The following is a 23,497-nucleotide window of genomic DNA, read 5'->3' on the forward strand; positions in this document are numbered from 1 at the left end:
CTCCCACCCACCGTGCACTTCTGGTGTTTACGCCCTTGGCCAGAACTGGGTCACAGATGCATCTCTAGCTGGAGGGGGTGGCTGGAAAGGTGGGGACCATAGGAGTCATAACTGGCTTGGACCTACCACTCACCGCTTTTCTCCCTGGGCTAACAATGCTGCTCATCTGAATAAAAGTGACATTGTTTTCGCCAGGAGGAAGTGAGGGATGGGTATGAGGGTGGCAGCTAACAGTGCCTGCCCCAGTGGCTGGGGTCCTGGACTCTGAGTTCTCACCTGGTTGAAAGCACAGTGAAGCCCTTTCCCAGGAGGCATCTGGTCTACCACTCAGCGTTTACCTCTTGGTTCAGGCACCGCTGGTCCTTCCGTCCATCATGGACTCGCCTCCCGTTCTGAGCCTGGAGCCGGGAGGGCAGTGGAGACAGAGCTGGACTGAGACTCAGCTGGGCCTCTAGACTTAACTGGGGAGGCAGCCACGCTGGTCAGTGCCTTCAGCACGGCACCACCAGCCCTAGGACACGGGACCCTGCTGAGGGGTCCTCACTCAGGCTGGGGTGAGTGGGAGCAAGGCCCAGGGGGCTGCTGATCAGGGTCTGGAGGGTCAAGGAGGAGGATGCTGTGAGGCAAGAAGACAGACACAGGGTGTCAGGGCAGCCCTGGCACTTTCTGGAGCTGACCCGTCTCAGGCCCTGGCCACAGTCAGCCCGTGAGCACCCTGAAGGCAGGGATGCTATCTTATCTGTTTTCTCATTTGTGGGTCCTTAAAACTAGCTCAGGACCTGGATTGTGTCTGGACCTCTGTTATTTCAATTCCAATAAGCAAGTTCATGTGGAAATAAATAGATCATTATCCAAGAGGTGGACGTGTCTTGGCCAAAGGCACATAGTTACGAGCTGAGAGTGACTTTGGGTGCTCACCCCCACTCCCTGAAAAGAGGTGACCCTCCAGGGCCCCCTCTTCCTTGGGAAGCCTGGATGTAGTGTGTATTTTGGGAGCCATTTGTCCTGACTTATTGTCAGCTATAAATTCCCTCTTGAGGCTTTGGCATGTATGGGGCTTAGTGATGGCTCCCATGAGGGGACTGGCAGGTGGTCTGGGGACTGATTTCTTAAAGTGGTTTGGGCACATGTTGACATCTCTGAAACGTTTCCATCTTTTCTGTGTTCGTGGCCTTCAAACTGTCTTTGGCCATCGGTTCGGGAATCAGGGCCTCCGCCTGGGATATTTGCAGAGACGAAGACTCAGTGGCCTTGCCTGCCCTGAGCTCCAGCCGTCGACTCCAGAGGTTTGCTCATAATCAAGGCTAGAAGGTTCTGAGTCAATTCATTTTAATGACGCACAGTCCCAGTGCATCCCTCTGGCGGCCTGCCAGCCTTGGAGCAGTTGGTTGTCACCCGCAGCTGCCTCTGTCCTGGGTGGCGCTGTCTGTACCCTGCGCAGCGCCGGCACCCACTTGCATATATGTGGTTCTAGACACAGACAGCTCTGTGCTGTTTCCAAAATAACCCCTTCCTTGGGGCCTGTCAGACCTCTGGTGCCTTCAGGGATAAATGTTAAAAATACCTCCTCCCAAATCAGGGAGAATCCCATTCTTGCTCCTCACTCCTGATTGGTGAAGGGTCCCACAATGAAACACTTGTGCCAAAAAGAAGTCATTGTATGTGACATCTGTGGGATGACAGGACTGCCTGATCAGGTGTGATTATTACAATAATGTGTGTTACCAGATTGCTTCCAGGGCAGGGCAGCATCTGTGCTGAGTTGCCTCTGGTGATAAATTTAATCCCGTTATGAATTGATCTTGCCTGTCCTCCAAGCTACCCTATGACAAGTGTGTTCTCTGTAAGGTGTCCCATGGCACACATGCTCACACAGAGAAGGAGATTAGGGGAAGCCTAATCTCTTGCAGGGAAGCCAACACTAGGGCCCGAGACTTCAACATTCACAGTGGGTTCTCTAGGATTTTAAAAAATTGAAGTATAATTGGTTTACAATGTTGTGTTAGTTTCAGGTGTGCAGCAAAGTGATTCAGTTATGCACATATGTGTATATATATAGTTATGCACATATGTGTATATATACATATGTATTCTTTTTCAGTTTCTTTAATATTCTAGGTTATTCCAAGATACTGACTATAGTTCCCTGTGTTGTATGTACAATATGTCCTAGTTGTTTAGTATATATATGTGTGTGTGTGTATATATATACACACACACACATGTATATGGTAGTTTGTATCTGCCAATCCCAAATTCTTAGTTTATCCCTCCCTACCCTTTCCCTGGGAAGAGAAGGGGATGACAGAGGATGAGGTGGCTGAATGGCATCACCGACTCGATGGACATGAGTTTGAGTGAACTCCGGGAGTTGGTGATGGACAGGGAGGCCTGGTGTGCTGTACTCCATGGGTCGCAAAGAGTCGGATACGACTGAGTGACTGAACTGACCCTTTCCCCTTTGGTAACAATGAGTTTCTGGGATTTTTAGGGCAACTTTGAATCCCTTTTCCTTCCAGTGTTTTTTTAAAGGTGAGAAATCATGAAGATGTTTAGATATGATATGCCATATAACGAAGTATGTTTTACTTTGACTTCCTCCATTGCCTCTGTATAACTGAGCAGTCTTGCTTCCTCTGGGGTTTGCCTGGAATGGCACCTGAAGCTCCCTCGGGCGTTGTAACAGATGCCTTGCAGGTGGGCCCTCAGCACATTTCCCATTCCATTGACACCTCTCTGACTTGGGATTCTCATCTTTTAGGTTCATGCCTGTGTGAGTGACATTCCCTCTCTGCCTGTGTCCCCTTTTGTTCTTTGGTCCGGCTGGCTGAGTCTTACTGTTCCTTTAGGAGAAACCGCAAGCATCACCTTTCTGGGAAAGCTTCCCTGACCTCCCAGGCAAGGCTGGGTGTTGGATCCTAAGACCCCCAGGAATCCAGACCTATTCCTGTCACTTAGGACGCTGTTGACCCTGTGGGCATTGCTCCTGGGCTCCCTCTAATGGGCACACTGTGAGCTCCTTGCTGGGACCTTGCCTGTTCCTGTGTCACCTCTGGGCACGGCACTGGCAGTAGGGCCCATGCTCATCAGGTACGTCTGGGAGTAAAGAGAACACGCGGTCGGTGTGGCCCTGCTTCTGCCGCTGCTCCCGGCAGATGTCCCACATGCTGGGGGGTGGACGGGGTCTCTGCCCTGTCACTTTCCACGGAGGGAACGTCAAGATTGCTCCTCAGTCTCTTTCCTCTCGCCCTTCTCAGATGTGCTCTGCCCCAGCGTTCGTGTGGAAGGAGATCGCTTTAAGCACACCAATGGCGGAACCAAGGAGATCACAGGTACGAGAAACAGCCACCCAGCACGGCTTGCTTTGCGATGCCATTTGCCAGACGTGAATCTTCCCTGATGGCTCAGACTGCAGAGAATCTGCCTGCAATGCCGAAGACCTGGGTTCGATCCCTGGGTCAGGAAGATCCCCTGGAGAAGGGAATAGCAACCCACTCCAGTATTCTTGCCTGGAGAATCCCTTGGACAGAGGAGCCTGGTGGGCTACAGTCCATGGGGTCACATAGAGTTGGACACAACTGAGCGACTAACACTTTTACTTTCTTCTTTGCCGGACTTGACCGTGACCCTCCTGGACTCAAGGGTGGTAGCCTTGCTGGTACTGTCCTCATCGCTGTCTTTCACCAAATTCCTGGGGACGGTCTGAGCTGTGCAGGTAGCAACTCCTGTCCACGAACTGCCCACTGGGGGAGGCCATTCACGTCTTCCATCTGGGAGTTGGTGGTGATGCTATAGGCGTCGGTAGAGAATGAAGTAGGATGAGGGATGTGGGGAATGAGTAAGTGATGGGCAGCCCGAGTAAGAAGGTGAATAAATAGCTGCATTTGGGCGTGAAGGAGAGAGTGAATCAGAGTTATAAATATAGGAGCGAATCAATGGATGAGGGAGCAGAGAGACACATGACTGCAGAGCCAGCAGCAGAAATAAGCACTGCAGAGGCTGTCTCCATCCATGACGGGGTGATTGGGGGTACGTAGGGACGGCTGAGCCGGCTTCCCCTTCATCCTGGCGGTGATGAGCATCTGTCTACTGCTCCCTGTGGCCAGGCGTCCTGCAGACACTTTAGGTGCATGATCACAGGGGAGCTTTCTCCCCCTCCATCCATCCACCCTAAACTATCTCAGGTCCAGTACGAACCCACGTGCAGTCTCCCTCCCGAGGCAGTGAGCCGTGGGCGATCAGAACCAGGTGTCTCGTAGGTGCCGCTCTGCCCGACCCCTACCCCAGGAACCCTGCCTGCCCACATGAATGAGCCAGCATCTGCAACTTGGTGCCTGGGGGATGTTTCTAGAATGGCAGGAGACTGTGCTGCCTGTGTGCACAGCAGGTGAGATGAATCAGGAGGTTAACCCTCCTCAGGTGTAACAGAGTAACCCAGACCTCAGCCAGTGACCACGGGTGAGGAAACACTCAGGCCCTCTGACCCACTTCCTGGAGCGTCCCAGTGGGGTCCCGCTGCAGCCGCTTGCCGGGGCTGAGGCTGGAGTTAAGGACAGAAGGTGCTGCGGACATGCCATGTTCAGCACAGCCGGGTAATGGGAGGAGGTTTTGTAAAAGATGCGGTTCGCAAAGGCTTATCTCCAGGTGTTTCCTTAAGTGACTCCAGCTAGTCTTCGGGCTCAGTGGGGCTGGAGCAGTGAGGACGGGGTGGAGGACAGACCAGGCAGTTGGAGGCGGCAGTCTGGGACTCAGTTTACCCACTTCTGGCACAATGCCTTTTAGGACCCCTCCCAGCTCTGAAACCTGAACATTCTGCAGATTCTAGCAACTACGATGCTATGCAGTGCTCTCTGAAGGAGTTATTTAATGGTGAAGGAAGGTGCTGGGCTCGGTCTTACTCTGAAACTTGGCCACAGGCATCCTGATGGGTCTCTCCTTCTGTCTGGTCTCTGACTTCCAGATAATCATCACCAAGTCCCGACCGACTCAGATGATCCCAGCCTAGTGCCTCTTCCCTCCCCGCCCCCCAGCCCCGTGTTTCCAGTCTGGTCCTCCCTGGTCTCCCAGCTCCTCCATCCCTGCAGCCAGAGTGACTTCTGAGCACAGGCCCGGGGTTGTGTTTCTCCCTGCTTTAAAGCCTTTCCCCGCCCCCCACCTCCTGCAGAAAGAAGCCCAGGCCACCTCATGTGGCCGCTGGAGCCTGGCCCGATATGCATCTGCCTCACTCACTCCTTGGTCCCCCTCTCGTGGTTCCTGACATCCTGAAATAGTGGGGATTCTCGGAAGGAACCTCACTGCCTCAGGTCCGGTGACCTTTGCACATCCAGTTACCTTGAATGCCCTTCCCTCCTCCTCTCCCCAGATTTCATTTGTTTTTTAAATTCAGGCCAGGCCTTGCCTCCTCTTGGGAGCCCTCCTGAATGTCTCCTCAGCTGGGCCAGGCAGATACTCCATGTGCTCCTCTACAAGCCCAGACATCTCCCTTCTTCCCATCTACCCACTATACGGACACTGCTCACCTCTGTGCCCGTTTCTCTGTGGACAGTAGACTTCAGGCAGTGGGAGGCACGGTGGGAATTTTGTCCTGTTGATTACTGAAATCTGAGCAGCCAATGGGGCATTGTAAGACGTAGGAAGCCCTGAGTGGTTTAGTGAATTCCTTTCTTCTCTCCTTCCCTCTTTCCACCAGTGGAGCCTCAGTTAAGAACAGCAGCGGATCCCATCCTTTTTCAGGGATGGAAGCATGAATCAGATCAGGCCCCACCCCCAATTGCTCAGCTTCCTCCTTGGACACAGACACTGTGTGTACCTCAGCCAGACCCACTGAAGACCTGGAAGTGACTCTCATGCCCGGGGTGTCCAGCGGAGCTTGGTCCCACGCAGACCCCTGAAGGACTCTGGGCAGTGGTCACAGTGTCCCTGATGCCATTTGCTTCAGCTGAGTCCACGACTTCAGGGAGGTGCCCCCTCGCACTTGCTGCATTAAACAATTGCCTCTTTATCTCTCGGTGCGTCACATCTGAGTCCGCTTACCTGGGGAACATTTTTCATTTTCCTTCCCGGCCTTTATTTATTGCAGGCAATTCATCTTTCTCTTGGTGCCCTTTGCTGCCACCTCGTTAATTGCTTGTTGTTCAGTTTCGTGGTGTTTAAGTCTTTGTTTTTATTCATGGAAACCAGTGAAAGTGGAATTAGGCAGCAGAGCATATGTTTGCTTTTTGAAAAGTCTTTTTTTTTGTTGTTCTCTCACAAATAACTACTACAGGGAAACCAAACTGAAAGTGGAGGTTTCCAGGAAGAGGGATGGCGCTGTGAAGGGAAGGAGCAGGCCTCTTTCCCGTTCAGCCCTGGCACCTTGCTGTGTGGGCATCGGGCACGTGCCCGCTGGATTTTGAACCCACTCTCTTGGGAACCTCTGGGGGCCAGTTCTCCCAGCTTGTTGCCAGTGCTGACATGTGCTTGGCTCAGAGCAGCCTCTCAAAAAATACATATTGAATGAATAAATGAAATCCATGGACAGATGTAGTGGGATAAGAGACGGCAGTCATTGTCAGGGGAAGTAATTAATATGAAAACTGTTCCGTGGATCTTTCACTGCATGTCAGGCTATGTATGATGAGCTCTGTACCATATTATTCAAGCTTCACCACAGCCCTGTGAGACGCGTGCAAAGACAGCCCCCTTTCTACAGATGAAGAAATGGATGCTCAGAGACGTCAGGCACCCTGCCTCAGGTCACATAGCTAGGACCTCATGATCAGGAGGACATGGAAAAACCCACCCCAGTATTCTCTGGCCTGGAGAATCCCATGAACAGAGGAGCCTGGCAGGGCTACAGCCCATGGAGTGGCAGAGTCAGACACGACGGAGAGACTAACACTTTCACTTCCGGGTCAGCCCAGGTTGGTCTGACTCTGCTGCTGCTCAGACTCTCGGTTGGAGGTCAGTGCTTTCTGTCCTTGCAGCTCCTTGCGCAGAGTTGGGAACAGACAGGCTCTCAAGAATACAAGCTGGATGACTCAGTCATCTCTTAGGGCAGAATTTTGTGGTAGAAGATGTTTTAATCATCCTAACGTGAGAGTTCATTTCCTGTTTTCCGTGGCCTCGCCCCAGAGTGTTGGAGACAGAGGAATCTTACTGAAGAATTGTGGGTTTGGTGCTGCTGATGCTGAGCGGCACGTTAGACCTGGGGATGTGGAGATGGGTGAGGGCCTCCCTTCACTGGCCGGGAGCGCTTCCTTCCCCGGGGATGCGGTGTCAGGCCGATGCATCCCACTGACGTGTCCGTGCGGGCGCTGTGGTTGGGCTTCTCTGAGGACCGTATCTGCAGGACTCGAGCCAGCCCCCCACGCTGGTCCAGGAGGTTTTGTAGAGGGTCGTGGGTCTGGATGTGTGGCTGGTGATGCAGAATCCTGAGGAATAACCGACCTGCTGAGTCAGCTTCCTACCCTGTGTTGAGTGACCACCTGGGGGCCTTAGGACAGTCTCAGGTGGCATGTAAACCTTCTGTCACAACCAAGCGCCCAGGCTCCTGGGGGTTATGTCACTGCTCAGCATCACACAGATACATGACTGACCTGGATGCCCCCGCCTCGTCCCGCCAGCTCCCCCGAGCGCCCTAGGGTCATGTCTTTCCCATTACTTCCCATGACCAGTGAGCCAGGTCCTCTCTTGGAGCCAAAACAAAGCAAAGGACACGCTTGTGTCCCTGCGGTATCACAGACAGAGTCGTCTTCTCTCTGATGTGCCTCTCGTCTCTTTGGACAGGTTTTGACCTGATGGACTTGTTCAGTGTGAAGACGCTCTTGGGGGAGAGAGAGAACGGGGCGCAGAGCTCCTACGTCCGGATGGGATCCTTCCCTGTGGTGCAGAGGACGGAGTGAGTGCTGGCTTCCCCCCCAGACCTGCCCCGGACGCCTTAGCAAGGGCGGGAAGCAGCCAGAGAGCTTGGTTGCTCGCTGAGCACTGGGTAGGGGTTTAGCCTGCAGAGTGCCTGGTGAGATCACCCTGCGATGAAGCGTCCGTATCACTGACCCCAGAAATTCCACCTGTTTCTTAACTGATCTGTTCCCTGTAATGTTACTGGTTCCCCGGTCCTCCTACACTCACTTCTCCATATGGATTTGGTGTCCATCCTTCATTCACTCATGCGTGTATTTTTTTTTTTTTTGTCTGAAAATGGGACAGTAACCTGTTCAAAATCTCATAGTCCTAGGAAGCAGAAGTTGGCCTCAAACTCTGGTCCTCCAACTTCAATCCCTTTACCCCCTCCTGTATATCTGTGTATATATAAACAGCCAAATAAAAAGTCTTAGTCTCTTGATAGATTTACAGGAAGGTAGTGACAGAGGTAGAGAGAGAGGAGCACGCCCTTAAGTTACTATAGGTTTGGTTCCAGACCACCCCAGTAAATTGAATGTCGAAACAAAGCAAGTCACAACTCTTTTGGTTTCCCAGTGTGTATCAAAGTTATGTTTGCACTGAACTGTAGTCTGTTACCCGACTCCAGTACTCTTGCCTGGAAAATCCCATGGACGGTGGGCTGCAGTCCATGGGGTCGCTAAGAGTCGGGAACGACTAAGTGACTTCACTTTCACTTTTCACTTTCATGCATTGGAGAAGGACGTGGCAACCCACTCCAGTGTTCTTGCCTGGAGAATCCCAGGGACAGAGGAGCCTGGTGGGCTGCCGTCTATGGGGTCGCACAGAGTCGGACATGACTGAAGTCATGACTTCAGCAGCAGTAGCAGCAGCAGTAATCTGTTAAGTGTGCAACAGCATTATGTCTAACAAAACAATGTACATATCTTAATTAAAAGAGAATGCTGTGTGACAGTGGCAGCCATGGGCCTGCTTGGTGCAGAGCAGCCACCAGTCTTGTGTTTTAAAAAAAACTCAGTATCTTCAAAACTAAAGCAGTATCTAAACACAGTATCTTTGTAAAGCTAAAGCAAAACGAGGCGTGCCTGTGTATAGATAAACAGATGTAGATACAGTTATAAATACATAGACACAGCATATATATATACATGGGCTTCCCAGGTAGCTCAATGGGTAAAGAATCCACCTGCCAATGCAGGAGATGCGAGAGACGTGGGTTCAGTCCCTGGGTTGGGAAGATCCCCTGGAGAAGGAAATGGCAGCCCACTCCAATATTCTTGCCTGGAAAATTCCATGAACAGAGGAACCTGGTGGGCTAAAGAGTTGGAGATAACTGAGCAACTGAACACACACACGCTCATAGCATATCTGTCTGTATGTTACACATACACGTGTTGAGATGTAAGTGTGTTTAGAAACTCCGTAGCAGAGTTGGCCTCATTGACGCAGTAAGATGAAAAAGGAAGTGAAGGGCAGCGTCTATCCGAGGCTCCCAAGCCCATGTCTGTGCAGACCCTCCCGTGGGCAGTGACCGGGGGTGGCCCTGACTCTGGGGGAGGCCCAGGGGAGTGATGGGCACTGCTTACAGCGCTGGGGTGTGATCCAGGGTGAGACTCCAGCTCAGAGAACGACTCTGAGCAGCTGGGCCAACTCGAAGCTCGGATCCAAGACCTGAGAAGCACAGAGAGAGGACCAGTCTTTGCTCGCAGCTCCTACAGCCAAACCAAGGGCCCCTGAGGGTCCATGAGTCTGAGAACCAGGAAGCCAGACGCCCCCTCATTTCCCGTCCTGGCTTTCAGACCAGACAGCCTCCACCTGCTCCAGCGCAGAAGGCAGTGCCTCTGAGCAGGGCGTGCAGGGCAACAGCTGATAGTGATGAGGGGCACTCTGGAGACCAGCTGGTCTCTGGGGGGGAGCCTCTACTGGGCTGCTGAGCCCCAGGAGTTTTGCGCTGACAGCCCGGCTGCCCTCAGCTAGGACAGGAGTGGCACAGCTCCTCACGGCCCTGACTCCTGGTGGGGAGCCATGCTCCCTTGGGATGCTGTCGGCAAAGGGCAGTGTGCCTGCCTTGTAGGGCTGTCTGGGCTGGAGCTGATGGGGTTGAGGGACTTCCCCAGATGAGAGCTGGCCCCCGCGCTCTGTAGGGGATGGAGGGTGTCCTGTGATGTGGGGCAGCAACCAGGCAGGATAAGATACCCCTGTGCGGCCTTGCTGGGGGTCAGCAGGCAGGGAGAGGTGAGGGCTGGCACAGTCGGCTGCATCTGACCCCAGGGCAGGAGGCAGGGTAGTGCATCTCATTGATTTTGGAGAGATGGAAGCAGGTGAGCCCTGGAGGGGAGCAGGTGGATTTGAAGGGGCTAAGGCAGGGCTCAGAAAGAGTTGGGTGGAGGCACTGCTGGAAGGAGAAGGCAGTGAAGGCAGGTGAGGAGGTGGACTTCAGAAATCCATGAGGTCAGCGTGGCAAGACTCAGTGACCCTGGGGTGCGTGGGCTGCCTTTGCAGCCTCTGCCCTCAGCCTGGTGGTGTCTGTCTCTTGTCTCCCTCCAGGGACGTGTTCCCGCAAGGCTTGCCCGATGAGTATGCCTTTGTCACCACCTTCCGGCTCAGGAAATCGTCCCGGAGAGAAGACTGGTATATCTGGCAGGTCATCGACCAGTACGGCATCCCGCAGGTGCGAGCTGCACGCCATGTCCCAGTGCGGGCTTCTGTCTCCTCCTCATGGGCAGGGCAGCACCTGCTGTGTTTTCTCCACGGGTCCTGTCTTGGGCTCTGAAAATGGAGAGTCCAGTGTATCCAGGCCCAGGGCACCTACAGGGACTGGGAGACCCCTGGGGGACCGGGAGGCCCCCAGGGGGACTGCAGCCTCACTTCTCACTAATGGCCAAGCCCCCAGCACCCTGGTGGGCTGGAGGCCTAGCTGCTGCCTCAGGGACCCTCAGCCCAGCCGGGGAGGTGGCGGCCAGCACTGCTGTCCTAATGCACGTATTGTGTTAGCAGCGTGTTTGTGATGCAGTGGAGGAAACCGGCTCAGAGTTGGCACGACTGGGCTCAGACCTTGTGTCTGGTCCTTTCTTGGTGTGGGCTCAGGGCCACATTGGCTTTCCGAGTCCTGATGTTCTTAGTCGGGACACAGAGCACCTCCTGTCAATGTTTGGTGGAGGCATCGTACAGAGCGATGTCTGTAAAGCATCTAAGATGCTGCCTGATGTATAATAGAGTTTTTATGGTCGTCCTTGGTTTGACCTTGAATGGAGCGCTGCAGCCTGTCTTTGCCCACATCAGGTGCATTGTGGTTCTCATCCCTGTGAAGCTGGGACAGTGCAGCAGAGCAGGCAGCTGAGTGAGGGCCTGCCTCTCTCTGATTTGACCATCAAAGCAGCATGATATGTTCATCTGAGGTGCAGCTACCAAACCCCTTGTACTCAGAGCCCATGGACCAACTGTGTCTGTCCTTCACCCTTGTCCCCTCTTGACGACGTATGAGCTGTATCGAGACATGACTCATCTTCATCCGGGAGACACATGTATTTTCATTTGGGGTTGAAACAAAACAAAAGCATGCTCAAGCCGCAGGACCACAGCAGCCACTCATGGGCTGCTCGCTGAGAGGGGACTTGCTCTGTGGTGGTGAGTTCCCTTCCCGAGGTTGAAGCTGAGCCCTGCCCCCGAGCACACGTTGTACCCACACTCACACACAGTCAGTAGGAGCCCAGGCTTGTTCCGACTGCTTCGGAGATCCTTCTTCAGTTCTCATAGCCACCCTATGAAAGGGTGGCTTTCACCCTTTCTGTGAAAGGGGTAGTCGCTCCGTCATGTCTGACTCTTTGTGACCCCATGGACTGTAGCCCGCCAGGCTCCCGTCAGTGGGATTCTCCAGGCAAGAATACTGGAGTGGGTTGCTCTTTCCTTCTCCAGGGGCACTTCCTGGCCCAGGGATCAAACCCAGGTCTCCTGCATCACAGGCAGATTCTTTGTCATCTGAGCTATTGGGGACCTCCTGTGAATAGGAGGAGGAGGCATCACAGTGAGCTTCAGCGTCTGCCTAGCGTTCGTAGGTCATGATGTGGGGAGGTGGGATTGGAGCCCAGGCAGTCCCTCCTGGCTCCGGTCCCCATCAGCTAGTCCTGTAATGAGACTGCTACAGCATCCCTGGTCAGACTGGGATGCAGAGCGTGGTCAGGCTTGGCTGCCCTGGCCTGATTTCCTGAGCGCGGGAAGCTGGACAGAGGAGGTGAGCGTCTGCTCCGGAGGCTGTTTTTGCAGAGAGCAGGCAGCGCACCATGACCCCTGTCCACCGTCTGCAGACACGCACATCTCTGGCTCCGCGGGGTCCGGTGCTGTGGGCCTGGGCGCCTGCCATGACATTCCTGTGGGTGAGCGTGCACTGCCCCCGCCGTCTGGGTCCTCTTCCTTCATGGTGTTTGCAGGGCTGCTTGCTCCCTCTGCCATGTCCACCCCCTCCTCTTCTTCTGCCAGAATGCGCCCCAGGCTGAGATCCTGCAGAGCTGTGCGCAGTCAGAACCTGCCTTTTCGGAGAGGCACTTTGCAGTCCCGTTCCGTCGAACCAGCCTTGGGGTTGATCCTCCCCTGGAGACGCCATGATGGCCACCCCAAGCATGCCCTGGGCAATCCTGGCCGGACCCAAGAAAAGTGGACAGAAGCCAAGCAGCAGATGAGCTCTGAGCAGAGTGTTGTGAGCAGCCTCCCTCTGTGCTCTTGAACCTGTAACCGGACCTAGCTATATTTACCTCCATGACCCCATGTAGGATTACAGCCTCCCTTGACCACTGGCATGTCATTGGGAGAAACTGAGGGGCGCTCACTCACTCCAGGTCTGATAAAGGGCCAGGAAGAGACTGGCCCTGGAGCAGGGGTGGAGGGGGGCATACTTGGAGATGAGGCTCCTGACTGGGTGGGCAGCCAGTGCAGGGACCTAAGCGCGGGAGGCTGGACAGAGGAGGTGAGTGTCTGCTCTGGATGCTGGGAGGTGGGCAGGCCTGGAACAGGGAGCCTGGGAGACCGTTGTCCTCTTGGTGAGGGATGGCGAGGGATGAGGCTGACTTAGATCAAGTGATCGTGGGGAACTGCGGAGAAATTGGATTCCGGGCATGTATTTTGAAAATAGAATCAGCAGGGTTTGCTGATGGATCCGACCCATGGGTTGTCTTTCTGAGGCTTCCTGGCTCAGATTGGTAGACACAGGACTTGGGCCTGACAGGCCTTCCTGTGTTCTTATCGTGCTGGAAGAAATGGAAACATTGGAGAAAAATTCATGGCCTCATGAAGCTCGCCAAGTCCTCAGGGGTTCAGGGCTCAAACAGGTGAAGCCAATTTCAAGAAGTAGCAGACTAGGTATAATCACAAGTATTAGATTACATGTATGTGAGTTTCAGGAGGAGGGCATGGCAACACACTTGAGTATTCTTGCCTGGAGAATCCCCGTGGACAGAGGAGCCTGGCGGGCTGCAGTCCATGGAGGTGCAAAGAGTCGGACCCAACTGAGCAACTAAGCACAGCACATGAGAAGTTTCAGGGTATTAAGGGTTCATAGTTTTATTTCTCCCTATAATTGTAACATACCACCAGACAGTGCAAAAAATAATAAATCTTAGGTCCCCCTTGGCTGAACTGAGCCCACGTGGAGCCCAGACAGAGAAACTAGAACACCTGGGTGGTGTCCTGAACACTGGCTGATATGCAGAGCAGTGGGCTCCTTCCTTTAACCTCAGAGCTCCCATTCATTCATTCCCTTTCTGTTAAGTGCTACTGTGTGGAGTGTGTTGGTTGTCCTAGCTACTGGGGTTAAAGAAATGAGCGACAGAGACAGAGTGCCTGCTTAAAAAGATGGGGTGGGGCAGGCAAGAAACAGGTGGACAAAGTAAGTGAATGGGATACGTTCATATACTGACCCAAAGTTCTATGAAAAAATAAATCAACATGCCTGAGGATGTGAGAGCAAATGACCAGGCTAGAATCCAGTTATGTGTGTGTCTCAGAGAAGGCGGCACTGCAGTGATGTCTTTGAACTCACTTGATTTATTATAGTTGATGCGTGGAACAGCGCTTGACTTATAACAAGTACTGTAAATGTTTTACATATCTGTAAATTAATTTAATTCCTGTAACAGCTCTATGAAGTCAGCACTATCATTGGTGCTGTTTTACAAATGAAGAAATAGCACAGAGAGGTTAAATAACCTGCCTGAGGTCACACAGCTTAAAAGTGATTTGCCAGTTTGGGTGTAGGAGGAAAGTAAAAGTTTCCTCCAGAGTTTTCCAGGCATTTTGCAAAAGGCTAGGGGGTAATCCAGTGAACAAGATGGGCAAGTTCCCTGTATTCTGCTGGGGATTCATTTTTATCCTCAAGGTGAGAGACAGAGCAGGTTAGTGGCGGGTTAGTGGATGGATTACACACTTGGCACCTGGCATCTGGAAACAGTCTTGTTCTCTGGGCTTTTAAAAGACGCTGAAACCACCCACGGTTTCTGGTAGGTCTGACAACTCAAGCCCCATCCACACTTGCAGGTTTACAAATGTGCTCTTACCGGCATGGCCCCTCTGGGCATTTGAGAGTTTGACCCCTGGATTAACGTGTGAGCTCAAGTCTTCTAGTACAGGGTTGGGAACAGTGTACAAGGGAGCTGTCAGCCATCGCATCGCAGTGAGGAGGCCCCGAGGCTGACCGGCTCGGGAGGGTCGTGGCCGCGGCCTGACTCTGCGGCCTCCCCTCTCCACTGTCCTCTCCGCCTCGGGCCCAGGCAGCTCACAGGTCCCTGGTGCCCTCCTCCGCAGGTGTCCATCCGCCTGGATGGCGAGAACAAGGCCGTGGAGTACAGCGCTGTGGGCGCCATGAAGGATGCCGTCAGGGTGGTCTTCCGGGGCCCCCGGGTCCACGACCTCTTCGACCGGGACTGGCACAAGGTGGCCCTGAGCGTGCAGGCCCAGCACGCCTCCTTGTACGTCGACTGTGCACTGGTGCAGACGCTGCCCCTCGAGGAGCGGGAGAACATCGACATCCAGGGCAAGACGGCGATCGGCAAGCGCCTCTACGACAGCGTGCCCGTCGACGTGAGTTCCGGGGTCGCGGGGTCACCTCAGGGGAGGGGCCTCAGGAGCCGGGTGCCCCCACGCCTGCCTGTATCACTCACCAAGTCGTCACCGTGGGCCGTCTTAGGAGGGAGGGCCCCGGCTCAGAACACTGCCGTGTCCCATCGTTCACTCGTTCAGTGACCTAGCCACTTACTCATTTAGCATATATGCCGAGCACCTCCTGTGTGCCGGGCACTGTGCGCTGGGGAAGTGGCTCATATATCTCCATATCACACCCACACTCATCAAGCAGTCACGTCCGACTCCGTGTGACCCCATGGACTGTGGCCCACCAGGCTCCTCTGTCCATGGGATTCTCCAGGCAAGAATACTGGAGTGGGTCGCCGTGCCTCCTCCCTGGGTCTTCCCCACCCAGGGATCAAACCCACATCTTCTGTGTCCTCTGCATTGCAGACAGATTCTTTACTGCTGAGCCACATCTACGTATATGTGTAGGCAAAATCGATGGGTAGGTAGAGTTATATAGTTTCCTTTACATTTAAATAGACTCTTTTCCCTTTTCTGATTGTTGGAAATTAGGAAAATATAGGCAAGTATGTGGGAAGTAAGTAAAAAGCATCCTGATTCCACTATCCCGGAATGTTAACCAGTGGCTGGAAAGAGCTGTCCTTCCTTCTTCATTCCATCATTCTTTTTTCTTTGTCTTTCCTCCTCCTTTGTTTCTCTTTTCCTTTAATGTATTTTCTTCTCTAGAGGTGCATTCCGACACCTACACACACACACACACACACTTATGCACCATCTTCAAACTAAAGTCATTCTATCCTTCTAACTGGAAGTGTCCCCCGCTTGCCAAGATGTAAACGAATCATGATCTGGGATAGCCAGCTCTTCCCAAGGCCATCTCTCTCTCTCTCTCTCTCTTTTTTTTTTTTTCATGTATTTGCATTTCTGTGATCGAATGTAGTGTTGTTGGATGTGTGCTGGATATTTTGAAATGTATGTAGTAATGTATAGCATGTATAGTCACATACTGCTTTTTTCCTCTAAAATTATGTGTCTAAGCCTTTATTCCTTTTAGCTGCTTCATAATACTCTATTTTGGTGTACATTTTGCTTACTTGTTCCCCTGTTGGTGGGTATTTAGGTTGCCTAGATGTGTTACCATCATAACCAGCAGGTCTTGGGTTTTGAATATGCTGGTCTCTCTTTGGTGTGCTTTCTTGGAGAAAATGGGGTAATAGAGCCCCTTTATATTAAGGGCACAGTGGTATTGAAGACAGTGATAGAAGCAGATTTGTAATATGAAAAAAGTTCAGTTAAGACACCCTGTGGAGCTGCTGAAGGGTCGAAAAGAGGAACATGCTGAACCTTTGGAGACCGTTGGCGACCATGTCACAGCCTTGCCTGTAGTGAATGCAGGGCAGTGAGCAGGGAGAGGAGGGGTGTGCGAGGGCCTGACTCACAGAAAGCAGGAGACACTGCTCCTAGCCTGTGCTCATTCGCTCCTTGCACGCAGGGCTTGCACTTTTGGAAGGATGGGATGTCGGTAGATGATACTTTGGCTCCCTCTGACATTCAGCTTGGAGTCAGACCACCACACAGGACCCCAAGGAGGAAGTGGGCTGGATCCCTGAGCGGGGCCTGCCTGATACCAGGGGGAAGCCTGGGTTCTGAACCCCCCCAAACTCATCTTCTGACCTCACTTCCCCTCCCAGTTTGACCTCCAGCGGGTCGTGATTTACTGCGACTCCCGACACGCGGAACTGGAGACCTGCTGTGACATCCCCTCGGGTCCGGTGAGCAGAGACTCTGCCGGGGGTGGGGGGATGGGCCCTTGACTTCCTCCCCGTGACCCCCTGGGGAGGGGGTGTTCAGGGTCTGGGAGCAGAATCAGGACACCCGCCATCAGAGTGCGGGCTCGGAGGGAGCCTGGTGGTCATCACCAGGGGCTCCAGTTCCGGGTCGGGTGGGGTGTGGGTTGGGGGAGCAGGTCCCTCTGGCCTCAGTCAGCAGTCCCAGGGGCCCAGCTCTGGGTGATGAGGGGCAGAGGCTGGCCACCTGTCCCCAGGAGAGAATGGCCTTGGTGCTGTCAGTGCTCAGGGCTCATCAGCAAGACCGGGGAGGCAGCTCGGGGTCGGGAACAGCGGGCCGGACCAGACTGCCTGGTGTGCCTGGACCCTCCGTGCGGTTCTGCCTGTCCTGGGCCCTCCCCACCTCCGCCTCTGCCAAGGTGCCTCCTCTCCACTCTCTTTACCGAGGACCCACCCCAAGGATGCTTCAGTAGTCCTGCCTTCCAGGGCTAAAGGCTAAAATCCCCATACTGTGCTTGGGCGGCCCAGATCCTAAGTACAGTGAGCACCCTGTCAGTGTGTCCTGTCTCAGGACGACCGTTGGGCACATGCACCCAGAGGTGGTCGTTGTCAGAGGTGGGGCTGCAGAGTCAGATGAGCCTGGCTGTTGAGAGAGGAGAGGGAGAGAAAGGAGGAGGACAGATTAAATTAGGAGAGAACAAAGGGAAAGAACGAGCGAGGCAGTGAAGGGGAAGGGAAGTAGGAAAGAAGGGAGGGAAGGGAAGAAATAAGTCATCTGGCACGTGCCTGGCTTCTGGTGTCCAGCTCGATACTTCAGTCCCACTAAACCCTTCTCACCGCATTATGATGGAAACGCCCTTGTCCCCATTTTGTGGAGGTTAACACTGAGGCTCAGAGGTGTTAAGTGGTTCCCTCAGGCTGCTGAGAGGCCAGTGGAGGGGCCGAGACCCGTTGTCTCATTTGACTCCAGATGAGCCTGACTCCATGCCCATCTGACTCCGAGGTCTCGGAGTGCCAGGACCTATAGTCAGATACTTGCCTGTCCTGCTCAGGCTCCGGCCTCCTCAGGGTTCCTGGCTCCCCTTTGCCTGGACAGGGAAGTGCTCCAGGGTGCTGGACAAAAAGCCAGGTTCTGACCGCTCTGCTTTCCTCCCAGTGTCAGGTGACCGTGCTGACGGAACCCTCCCCGCCGCCCCAGCCGCCTCCCACCTCCGGCAGTGAGCAAATTGGGTTTTTGAAGACCATCAACTGCTCCTGCCCACCTGGAGAAAAGGTACACAGTCCACCCTTATCCGCAGGCCTGGGGCCCCAGAGCTCAGTGGGCCCAGAGCTCACAGAACTAGCGGTGGAGCTGGGAATTTCCCATCATGCACATGGGCTGCCAGGGCAGGATGACCCCGGGCTCCAGGTAGCTCTGGGGTCTGGGGACCATCCTTGCTCCTGGGACTTCTTCCGGATCTCTGTGGGCCTTGGGAGGGGAGCCCCTCAGACCCCACTGGGATGAACATTTTCCTGACGTTAATGATGTCTTCCCAAAGTTTCTCTGCCTCCTGGTGTCCTCTTCACTCCTGTGCAACTAAACAGCCAGATTTGCTTTGAGAATAAGTGTCAGCAGGGCAGCGGCAGAGGGTTCAGGTGGCTCTGTGGGGTCCACCGCCATCCGTCTGCATTCTGTTGGCCATGGTGTGGAATCTGAACGTATATAGGAATAGAGTTTAGCACCTCTTGTTTTAAAACCCAGTGCATTTCAGACTAGCACCACCACCTCCTGTTTGTCTGGATGAAATGTCTCCTTGGATGCCTGGGGCCATCATCTGTTGTTTTCCTGTAGACCAGCGGCCTTCTTAATAAGAAAAAAAATTCCACTGTTGGAGCAGAACAAACAAGTAACACCAGGATGACAAATTGGAGTTGGTCTCCACGAGGCTCTGCTTTAGGCTCTGCCCTGGGTGGCTCCAGGGCCCTCCATCTCCAGTGTTCAGCATAGTCATCGCTCTGTCTACCCCTCCCAGCTCGGGACTGGCACGCAGCAGGTGCCCCCCGACTTTGCAGGGGTCTTGGGAGACAGGCCAGCATACAAAGTGGTGATTGAGGTTACCTGGAATAAACACACTTTAAGAATTTCCCAACAGATGTGTTTCATTAAGCCTGCCCGTCGTGGCAGCCTCTCCTCCCTACCGCCTTCCCTCTCCTCTGTTCTCCATCACTCTGTCTTTTCTTTTTCCTCCCAGAGGGCCCCTCAGGAGCTCTCAGTCAGGTGGGGTGGTCAGACCATGGCCCTACCTGTTGGAAGACCTCGAGGAGCCAGCCCAGTCTTGCTCCAAGCTGAAGCTTTCCTGAGGAGTTGGTGAAGTGAGGCACCTCTGGCCTGGTTCTGGGTTCTGATTGGGAGAAGCCGGGGAGGGAGTCCGAGTGGGTGCCCACAGGGTGCCGGGCAGGGCTCCTCCTCCTCCATGGCGCCTTGGGCACGCTCAGGGCTTCAGGCCACGGACAACATGCTGATCATATTCTCACTCATCAATGTCATAACAAAAGCAACCATCCAAACCCAAATCCTTTTGGAGTCTTTGTTTTCCGTTAAAAACCCCAAATGAGAAGGGTAACTGCAACAATGTGAGGTTTGGCGCACCGGCACGCGGACTGTGCCAGGGAGGGTGGCCAGTGGGGCTGCCCAGGTCAGGATTTCCCCGGGGCCTTTCCCTGGCGGGGACCCCTGCAGGGAAGTCTGGGGTCAAGCAGGCTTCTGTCCCCTCTTAGCACCCACCTTCCCCGTCCCCAGCTCACAGACACCCGCTGGATGGCCACTGACCTCCTCGGCTTGGCCTCTGGATCCCCTCCCCCAGCTGTCCCTGCTCTGTGCGGCCCCTCGTGGCTCCCAGTTGCCCTTCTTGCCTCATTTCACTCCACGTTCCCCTCCCAGTCTCCAGGCAGGCAGGAGCGTCCTGTTCCATGGAGGGGGCGAGATCCTCCTTGCCTTCTGCAGTTTGCATGCGAAGGTTCTTCTGCCTAGAACACCTTTTCCCCCTCTGGCCTTTTTATCTGGCTAATGCCTGCTCTTCTTTCAAGACATCCTCAGAAAATCCTTTTCTCATCGTATTATTGTCTGATTTTCCTCCTTCCTTCCTCCTGTCCTCCCCTTCCCTGCTCCTCCCTTCCCCTCCTTTAGGCTCCCTCCCTGTTTGTATTCTTCCTTTCATTATCACATCTGTCTGTAATTATTCCTTCAGCACCTGCTATTTGCATGACATTATGGCCTTTTTCTCTCCCTCTTCTTCCATCTACCATGGCAGTTATCATCCTGGATGAAGACTCTGTTTGTCTCTACTTCCATAAGCTCATAAATTCCAGATGGCAAAGACTGAATCATTTCATGTGTGTATTTTCAGCCACTGTATTAAATGATTGAGGTGATGGGAAGGTGGGATCCAGGCAGCGTATGAAGCGATGGATGGAATGGATTATTGGGTGATGCTCCCCAGAGTTTGAGGCTGGCATCTGTCGATTGATGGATGATCTCTCCACCAGTAGCTGTATTTGGAGGCCAGGTCCCAGCTCCCCATGCAGGTTGGCAGTTTGCAATCAGGAGCTCTCAGCTGCCGTGAACTCTGTCCAGCTTACTGATCAGCACATGGCTTTCTAAGAGACTGGCTTACGAGCCTGTGCCAGGGATCACCCGCCAGTGAAGAGAGAAGGGGGAAATTAAGACAGAGCCTTACTTGTTTCTTTTGTCTTTCTTCCTTCAGGGTGAGAAGGGCTTCGATGGCCCCGTGGGACTCCCCGGCCCAAAGGTCAGTACTGGAGCTGCAGACGAGTCCTTTGAGCCCGAGGATCTTTTGATTTGCTCTTTTTGTAAGAAAGAAAGAAAGAAAAAATAACCAAAACAGTGGTGTGTTAGTTTACTGTCCTGTGGGGTTTTTCTTCTGAGCTTGTTGAGATGGAAGAACAGAGCAAGTGCCATGAAGTTCGGAACCTTTGAGTCTCTTCGCAGCTCAGAAGGTTCATTTCTCAGCTTGACAGTGTGAGCTAGAAGGAGGTGGAACTCACACACCCAGGCTCAGATCCTGTTTGTTCCAGCAGCCTCAGTTCTCTGTGGTCAGCTAACCCTCATCCATCCTTTCAGGCCTCTATAGTCCAGAAACTTTGGGGGTTGGGCTTTAAACAGTCTGTTTAGCACCTGCGATCTGTTTATTTAAATTGGTTGGAATTATTTTTGTGCTCATTTTCCAAGCTCACCAATTGCTCAAAGCCAGGTGTCTCCCCGGGGCCTCCCCCTTCCTCATTCAGGGCCCAGCCTCTTCTGTCTCCACCACTGCCCAGGTTTACAGCATTTATGGGGTGGGACGGGGCTGTCATCTCCCATCATGGTTTTGGTCTCAGAAAGCTGAGACCCAGAAAGATGTGGATTGCCCCTGGGGGTGGGTCATACAGTGGCTGAGGGCAGAGGTCAGCGTGCCCCAGTGACCATCACCTGGTCTGGTGTCAGAAAGAGGGGCTGAGTGTAAGGGTGGAGACACAGGGATGCCTCCCTTCGCTCCTCCCTAATTCACTCTCCCCTCCCCCTCCCCCTTTCGTTCCCTCTCCCCATCCCTCACCTGCATGGATGATGTTCAAGTTCAGCGAACCACCGTGGAGTGCCTGCTAAGGTCCCTTTTTGTCTTTTCCCTTCTTCCTTCCTCTGTGGGTATCTCCTTCATCTCCCCTCCTGTCACCCTGCTCCCCTCTGCCCCGAGTCTGCTAGGATGGAGAGGACACACACAGACACGCATGGGCGTGCACTCAGACACACACACAGACACACATGGGTGTGCACTCACACACACAGACACCACACATGGGCGTGCACTCACACACACACACAGATACACAAGACACACATGGGCGTGCATGCACGTGCGAGCGCACACACACACACACACACACACACACACACAAGCAGCTCTGAGATCCAGGGTGCCCGGTGTTCTCTGCAAAGAGGAGAGTGGGGGTTTCTGCTCAGGTATCCCCAGGCTCTAACCTTGACTTCTTGGCTGTCAGATGAAAGAAAGGAGCAGAGCCGTCTGGGGGTGTGAGCCTCTAAGTAGAAAATGTTTGTCTGAAGCAGCGACTGTTCACAGAGCAACCGTACTGGGGCTGTGGTGGAACAGATCCGGGCTGTGGGGCGGCAGAGCCCACCCCCCGGCCCTGGGAGAGAAGCTAGGTGCGAGGGAGGGATTCCAAGGAGAGAAGAGGCCCCACGGCCTGCAGGGGAGCCTGGCTGCCCTGTAGCTGGTCAGCTGTCCTGGCCCTTCATCTGTGTCCCAGCCCATCCATGGTTAGGAGGCTGCGTGAACACTTGTGAGTCCCTTGGCTCCGTTCACCTAGAGGTCACTCAGGTCATGTCCACAGGTGTGGCCTGGTGGACCCAGGTGCCCAGAACCTCTCTGGATGCAAGGATGTGCCTATGGGTGACAGGGAGCCAGGTCCCCAGGACTCAGAGGCAGCAGGAAGAGGCATGACTGGGAGATGGGAGAGTGGGTGGGGGAGCGGGGCCAGAGGGGAGCCCTGAAGCTGCCTGGGGGGCTCCAGGATGCCTGGGGCCCCTGCCTGAGCTGGGTCCGGTAGGATGCATGGAATCTCCCATTCCTGCTCCCAGCAACCAGCGTGCGAGGCTTTCATCCACTCGCTGTCTCAAGCTGCCCTGGGCTCCTGGAATTAGGAGGTTGGGGAAGTTATTCAGATGCTTCTCCCCTCTCCGGGGGCGGGAAGCCTGGCCTCATGGTGCAGTTGGCAGTGATAAAACCAGTCGGTTCCAGGAAATGGGGGCAAGGTGGGCTGTGGGCAGCCGGTGTCAGGGAGCCTTGCCCGACCGGAGGAACTGACCCACTGCTGTCTCTGGTTTCCGCCCCTCAGGGAGACATGGGAGCCACTGGGCCAGCAGGCGCTCCTGGACCCAAGGGAGAGAAAGGAGATACGGTGAGTGAAGGCCTCTCCACCATGGCTAGTGTGGGGGACCCCTCTCCACGGGCATGGGGGTGCCTCCCCGCCACTCTGGCCTCACCCCACACCACCCCACCCCCAACCCCCAGAATCCTGTGCTCCAGATGGGCGCTGCATCTCCTAGCATCAATGGCACAGATTCAGAGTAGGTGGACCCCAGCCATTGGCCTTGGCTCCAGTCTTCATTAGCTGGGTGACTGTGAGGTTAGTCTCTTAACCTCTGAAAATCTCATCTTACTCCACTAGCAAAGTAAAGAAAGTAACAGCTTTGTCTATGAAATGCCTGGGCCGTGGTAAGTGGTCAGTGAATGAGAGTGGGTATAGCCAGTTCCTTTTAGGTTCTGTGCTCAGGGGGTTCCCTGAAGACAAGACAGATGAGACAGAGTCACTCTCCTAGACGAGTTAGCCTGGCAGATAGCACCCCTCACATCATCATCTGAGAGCTCGTAATTGTAACTGTACCGCCTGCCCTTCTTCACCAGTGCTCCATGTGGGTTCCCTCCTTACTTCTTAGAAGCGCTTATTTTAAATTCTTATTGGAGTATGGTTGGTTTACAGTGTTGTGTTGGTTTCTGGTGTACAGCAGAGCAAATCAGCCATGCACGTCCCTTCTTTTTTGGAGTTCCTTCCCACTTGGGTGACCAAAGAGCATTGAATGAGTTCCTTGTGCCATACAGTAGGTTCTCACTGGTTATCTATTTTAGACATACTATCAATAGCGTACATATGCCAATCTCAGTCTCCCAGTTCATCCCACCCCAGAACATAGTCTTGTC

At 53.8% G+C, this 23,497-nt stretch overlaps 1 protein-coding gene across 3 annotated transcripts in view; it reads left to right on the forward strand.

Moving 5' to 3' along the window:
• COL22A1 (collagen type XXII alpha 1 chain) overlaps positions 1–23,497 on the forward strand; it is a 225,838-nt gene that overhangs the window by 48,833 nt on the left and 153,508 nt on the right. For all 3 annotated transcript variants that reach the window (XM_061438524.1, XM_061438526.1, XM_061438525.1), the window contains exons 4-11: positions 3,258–3,332; positions 7,768–7,879; positions 10,429–10,552; positions 14,674–14,949; positions 16,650–16,730; positions 17,902–18,018; positions 20,489–20,533; positions 22,635–22,697. In XM_061438524.1, the coding sequence (XP_061294508.1) occupies positions 3,258–3,332; positions 7,768–7,879; positions 10,429–10,552; positions 14,674–14,949; positions 16,650–16,730; positions 17,902–18,018; positions 20,489–20,533; positions 22,635–22,697 (893 nt within the window). The remainder of the gene's footprint in view (positions 1–3,257; positions 3,333–7,767; positions 7,880–10,428; positions 10,553–14,673; positions 14,950–16,649; positions 16,731–17,901; positions 18,019–20,488; positions 20,534–22,634; positions 22,698–23,497) is intronic.

The sequence above is a fragment of the Bos javanicus genome, chromosome 14 (assembly GCF_032452875.1).
Source record: "Bos javanicus breed banteng chromosome 14, ARS-OSU_banteng_1.0, whole genome shotgun sequence".
Classification (NCBI taxonomy): Eukaryota; Metazoa; Chordata; class Mammalia; order Artiodactyla; family Bovidae; genus Bos; species Bos javanicus.